At 38.3% G+C, this 6,444-nt stretch overlaps 1 protein-coding gene across 1 annotated transcript; it reads left to right on the top strand.

The window, feature by feature from the left end:
- The first annotated feature begins 631 nt into the window (after positions 1–631).
- Positions 632–6,024, top strand: LOC126934754 (tripartite motif-containing protein 64C-like). Its single transcript, XM_050755549.1, has 6 exons — positions 632–1,039; positions 1,579–1,674; positions 2,376–2,606; positions 3,377–3,399; positions 4,345–4,442; positions 5,531–6,024. Exons 1-6 carry the CDS (start codon positions 632–634, stop codon positions 6,022–6,024), a joined length of 1,350 nt encoding a protein of 449 aa, XP_050611506.1.
- The last annotated feature ends 420 nt before the right edge of the window (positions 6,025–6,444 follow it).

Here is a 6,444-nt window from a genome sequence, read left to right as displayed (position 1 = left end):
TGGGTTCAGGCAATTCTCCTGCGTCAGCCTCCTGAATAGCTGGGACTACAGGCACGTGCCGCCACGCCTGGCTAAATTTTTGCATTTTTAGTAGAAACAGGGTATCACCATGTTAGCCAGGATGGTCTCGGTCTCCTGACCTCATGATCTTCCCACCTCGGCCTTCCGAAGTGCTGGGATTACAGGCATGAGTAACCGCACCCTGCCAAACATGTACATATTTTTAACAATCTTCTTGCTGTTCCTAAACAGTATGGCATTACAAGTATTTATACAGCATTTACATTGTATTAGGCATTCAAAGTAACCTAGACATAAAGTATTCAGGAGGATAGGTTTAGGTTACATGCAAATCCCACACCATTTACTAATAAGAGCCTGGAACATCTTAGGATCTTGGTATCTCAGGGAGTCCTGGACCCAATCTTCAATGGCTATTGAGGGAAAACTTTATAAATCCAGCATGTTTGCATTTACTATGTCTCAGTTTGTACTGGAGCAAACTTATTAGACATATTGGACAGAGCTCAAGTAGACAAGGAAAATTGTCCACTGGCCTTTTTTTCCTTTTCATCAGGGCAAATAAAAATAAGAAAAAGAAATTCTCACCTTTTTCTTCATTTTCAGAGATATGGATTCAGACACCCTGCAAGCCTTCCGGAATGAGCTCATTTGCTCTATTTGCATGAACTACTTCATAGACCCGGTCACCATTGACTGTGGGCACAGCTTTTGCAGGCCCTGCCTCTGCCTCTGCTGGGAAGAAAGCAGAGCACCAGTGCGCTGCCGTGAGTGCAGAGAAATCTCAGCGAAGCCCGACTTCAACACCAATGTTACACTCAAAAAGCTGGCTTCCCTAGCCAGACAGACCACACCTCAGAACATCAACAACTCACACAATATCTGTGTGCTCCATGAGGAGACTAAGGAGCTCTTCTGTGAGGTTGACAAGCAATTGCACTGTGGGCCCTGCTCTGAGTCACCAGAGCACATGGCTCACAGCCACAGTCCAATAGGATGGGCTGCTGAGGAATGCAAGGTATGTGATGCCTCTAAGGCAGTTTGATATGTATATAATCCCAAATAAGAATGATGAGGGCCTATGACAATGATGGTGATGAGAATGCAGATGGTGGAGGTGGTGATTATTCCATGTCAATCATAACACATAAATGTATCCTTTCAATGTTGCTGACTAATTTGGCACTCTAATCATAGCTGTGTTGACAATTCACTAAGGGAGGTTTCTTTAGAAACATTGTTCGAACGTATAGAATGGAGCTGTGGAACAGGTGACCAGCACCAAGAACACTTTTCAAAGTCATGTTATATAAAAGCCAGTTTCTCAGAAAATTGATGATATTATCTGAAGGGTCCCTTAAAACTCTCTATTATATTTCTATGACTTTTCAAATCTAAATTATTAGAACCAAATTTGTTTAACATGGTAAAATCTGACCACTCCACTCTAACTTGAATTTATGTTTCTTTCAATTACAGCCTTTTTATTTAATTGATAAGGGAATGAAATCTAGTATACTGTCTTCATTATTGCTAAGCTTCTTGCTTCTTTTGCAGGAGAAACTTACAAAAGAAATGGACTATATATGGAAAACCAATCAAGAGACACAAAATAATCTAAATCAGGAAACTAGCAAATTTCGTTCGTTAGTGGTAAGAATGAAAGTATTTCCTTTATTTTTATGCAAATAAACATAATGTTGGCTTATACTTTTTAGCTAAATTCCAACTACCAGTTAAAAGATAGTGATTTCATCACAAGTAAATGTAGTGATTTCAATTGATATAATAGGAATCACAAAGAGAGCAGCCCACACAAGCTAGCCAAATTAATTCTAGTATACTGGATAAATGGCATGATATGTATTGTAGTCAAATTTGAAGTTTGGCATAAACCTTTTCAGACACTGCAGATGAGACAACATTTCACTAAGACTGGGTGTGAGGAAGAGGACAGAAATAGAAGAGTATATAGAGTTAAAATATAGTAAAAGTAAAAAAGAAAAAAAGCATAATATGTTGTATGGCTAAATGTTCTTTAACATTTAGGCGAATCACATATGGAAAAATCCTAAAAGAGAAATAAACAGAGGAAATAATGGACTCAGTAAGAACTGTAAAGAAGCATCACAGTGACAGAAACCAGAAGTCTTTATATAAGTTTTGATTTAAAAGCGGAGAGAGAATAGGAATATTGAAAAAGATGGACAGAAAACAACACCAAATATTCAAGACTCTTTGCAAGAGTGAAGCAGAAAGTTTACAAATTGTTTGATTACACCCAGCATATAATTATTTGAAGTTTTCTATTGAGAGTGAGAACATGTAATTCTTTTAACCAAACATCTCTGCAGGACTATGTCTCATTAAGGAAGGTGATAATCACTATTCAATATCAAAAGATGCATATATTTCTCGATGAGGAGGAGCAACTGCATCTGCAGGCACTGGAAAGAGAAACAAAAGAGCTTTTCCAACAACTACAAGACAGTCAAGTGAGAATGACCCAACATTTAGAAAGGATGAAAGACATGTACAGAGTGCTGTGGGAGACGTGCCACATGCCTGACGTGGAGCTGCTCCAGGTGAGGAGGGAGGGTCCATCCTCAGAGACAGGAAACCCTTGCTGGACATTGCTGCCAGGACATGTACATGTCACCTGCATATGTCACTGCTCTAAGCTAAGTGACACATGCTGTCTGACTCCCACCATTACATTACATTTGTCCAGTCACTTATTACTGCATACTTTGGTAATCTTTGGGAAATTTTTACCATTTTCGCAGATCACATATAACAAAATTCTCTTCAATATAATTTGGAGTACTATCCACACAGTGAGATCATCTAAAATCATTAGAACTTGAGGCTAGGGGAAGGTTAGTAATACTCCATTTATATGCCCTAGTTCCTCCTCACTCTCTGATGTCCCATACAACAGTGATTTGCTGAAGATGTTGAGGGTTTTCCCCTTGTCTGGTCGAGGTTTGTAAAAGTTGCTCATCAATGTCCGTGTACTCCGTTTCTCATATGGTTCTGTTTTGTTTTAATAGTTGTCATATGTGGTCAGACCTTTCCTTGGAAATATGATTAGGAAATTAATGACACTGGAAACCTAGATATCTTTGCTTTACTCTACCATCTCTTGCTCAGCTCCTTTCTTCTTCATGCCCACTGATGAAGCTTTTCATATTTAGTTGAGGTTCTGTTATTAACGTAGCCTAGAATGATTCCTTAGAGGGGAATAAAAAGATTGACATTTTTAAAACAGTAAAACAGAAAGAAACAAGAGTATGAGAAAAGATGCAGAAGGAAAAATCTCTCACAATTAACATTATCTTTTATTTTTTTGCAGGATATGAGAAATGTATCGGCAAGGTGAGTTCACACTAAAAAAAAATGCTATTTCTGAAAAGTTCATTCTCTTGTGAATGAAGGGGATGTATACATTTTGAGGTACTAATATCATTCTGAGTGGCTATTTCCATTTTTGTTTCAAAAGAGGGCCTGAGGTCTTCTTCTCTTAGGTCTGGAAAGTTTTCATCTTAAAATTTGTATGAATTCAAATATATGTAAAAACAGTTTGCCATTCTGAAGTTTGTTCTTCCCAGTCCATCCATCCTTACCAGCCTCACCCCACAGATCTTAATACAACATTACTCTGCAGAATCATAGTGTTGTCTTCTACTGTAGAGGGTGGGAGGTTAAAAAAAAAAAGACAGAAGGAGGAGAGAGATTCCCTCTGGGTGGGCTGAGGAGGAAGGTTTTGTTCCTAGAAGCATCAATGACCAGGACTTGCTCCATCACAATATACCCAGTTCTAGGAAAGACCACAGGAAAATGGTTGCCTTAGGACCCTCAGCATCAGTGTTCTCAGGCTGGAATTAGACTCCTTTGTTTTGCTCAAAAGATTAAAGCTTTTTGTCTCAGTGCATATTCTATGTTAGACGCTGACTAGTGTTAGTGACAGGTACAGGCTGAGGTCCCAAAGACTTTTGTCTGAGATTTTTGCTCTCTGAAATATTTCCAGGATTTTTGCATACCCTCGGGGTGTAATAGGCAGAGGGATGCAATGTCTTTTAATGAGTTTAGAAGTTGTGTAATGTCTGAAAACAACATATCTGGGGAAATTGGGTTTTTATGCAAGAAAATTCAGAAAAAGTAACATTTGTATGGCCCCTAGAGTGTGGAATAAAATGCACATGCAGTTAACCAAAACTGGCAGAATTCTGAGGAAACATCTTAGATGAAAATATGATATCTTTGTATGACTGTGTGATTAGCTCTGGGCCTGGAAATATAACTGAGACCATTTTTTTGCAGGGCTGATTTGGCACAGATGCAAAAGACCCAGCCAGTGAACCCGGAGCTCACTTCATGGCGCATAACTGGAGTCCTAGACATGCTCAACAACTTCAGAGGTAAGAGCCAGCTGCTTGGCAGTCCAGCCTCAAATCATTTCCTTATTGGATCCCTTGGTGGTGGCTTTTCCCATTTATGTTTTATAATTTTTGATATGTAGGTAATACATAGTTTTCCAAAACATGTGCATCTTCTCCACCTGCATAGTAATACTACAAAGATCAAAACTCAATTTCCTGAGTTAGAGTTTGATGAAAATGTAAAGCAATGTACATACTTTGTCTTCAGAATAAGAGGATAAAGAATATTCAGATCATGTAGTTATGAGGACACTAGTTGTCACGGTGGCATCAGTATTTTGTGTTTATTCAATTTAATTCAATTTTGAGGGTTAGATTTGGCATAATGGTTTTTAATTGGCTCTATTCTATGTGCATTTACATGCATTCTACAAGTAACCTTTATTATTTACAAAATCAGAGCATTTTGATACAAAAAAGACTAAAATATCCATAATCAGGACAATTTTAATGCCATCAGATATGTAACAACTGAAAGGGGAGAGATCTGTGAACATGGCCTAAGCATGTTAGCTCCACTCAAGAAGGCATGTCTAGGTACCAGAGGGCAGGAACGCAGAGTAGATTGAATCAGGAGCTAAAGAGATATTGTAAAGCCAGAGTATTCCTTTCAGAAACTTATAAACTTTACATGTGTCAATTTCTACCAAAGTTTAGAGGTTTGAGACTATAACAGGCATAACTTACATTCCAATAAATACTCACATCACGGGAAAGTGATGTCTACCTGTTGATGATCTTAAACACAAATAATACAAGAAGATTTTCTATTAAAGAAAAAAAAATTTTAGATAAGTCCTGAAAGAAACTGTACAGAGGTAGACATTTAATCATTACTTCGCCCAGTGATATGGTCACATTTTTTCTCTATTATTTAAGGAATAATATATAATTGTATGTGCTGTAGAGTTGTAATGACATTTCATCTTCATGGATGCATGGTGCTGAACTCTCTTGGCTTCCTCTTTTCTGTATTTTCTTGGAAGAAAAGCAACTGAAGTGAATAATTGGGCCACAGAGCCTCTGTCCCTCATAGCACTCACTAATATAATATTTTTCCTTGTCAGTGGATAATGCTCTGAGTACGGAAATGACTCCTTGCTATATAAGCCTTTCTGAGGATGTGAGACGTGTGATATTCGGAGACGACCATGGCAGCGCACCCATGGATCCCCAGGGAGTGGAGAGCTTTGCTGTGTGGGGAGCACAAGTGTTCACTTCTGGCAGGCATTACTGGGAAGTAGATGTGACCCACTCCTCCACCTGGATTCTGGGAGTCTGTCGAGATTCCTGGACAGCAGATACCAATATCGTTCTTGATTCTGATGAAATATTTTTGTTAATTTCCTCAAAGAAAAGCAATCACTATAGTCTCTCCACCAACTCTCCACCTTTAATTCAGCATGTGCAAAGGCCTCTGGGTCGGGTTGGGGTGTTTCTGGATTATGATAATGGATCTGTGAGTTTTTTTGATGTTTCTAAAGGTTCTCTTATCTATGGTTTTCCTCCTTCCTACTTCTCTTCCCCTCTGAGGCCTTTCTTTTGCTTTGGTTGTACATGAAAAGTTGGTTTCATGATGATTTATTGTGACCCCCCCATATATGATGCAAATAATGTGCTGAGACCTGATGTGTGGAGCCTGTGAGCTCATTGTAAGTTCATGGAATATAATTAATTTATGGTTATACATGGGATAAACACCTTGAATGTGTACATTTGTTAATTAAGTTATTGTAAATAATAAGTTATTGTGAAATCTTTACTGGAACATCAATAATGGCTTTTCTTGTACAGTTTTGTTGAGATTCATTCACTTACCCTGAAAGTCATGTTCTAATGTATTTAATTCAGAGAATTTAGTATATTACACTTGTGCAGCCATCAGAACTTTCTAATGCCTGGGCACTTTTATCACTTCCAGAAATATCCCAATACCCATTAACATTTATTCTCCATTCACCCTCCCCCATGCCTTCATAAC

This window comes from Macaca thibetana, chromosome 14 (assembly GCF_024542745.1).
Source record: "Macaca thibetana thibetana isolate TM-01 chromosome 14, ASM2454274v1, whole genome shotgun sequence".
In the NCBI taxonomy this organism is placed as follows: Eukaryota; Metazoa; Chordata; class Mammalia; order Primates; family Cercopithecidae; genus Macaca; species Macaca thibetana.
The sequence above is the reverse complement of the archived record's forward strand: the minus strand, read 5'-3'. Positions and strand labels throughout refer to the sequence as shown.

What these genes read in the sequence shown, in the direction of transcription:
- LOC126934754 (XM_050755549.1), top strand. Translation starts at nt 632, where the DNA reads ATGGATTCAGACACCCTGCAAGCCTTCCGGAATGAGCTCATTTGCTCT. An exon ending in CTGACGTGGAGCTGCTCCAG is followed by an intron (nt 2,607 to 3,376) that starts GTGAGGAGGGAG and finishes ATTTTTTTGCAG; the next exon opens with GATATGAGAAATGTATCGGC. An exon ending in ATGAGAAATGTATCGGCAAG is followed by an intron (nt 3,400 to 4,344) that starts GTGAGTTCACAC and finishes ATTTTTTTGCAG; the next exon opens with GGCTGATTTGGCACAGATGC.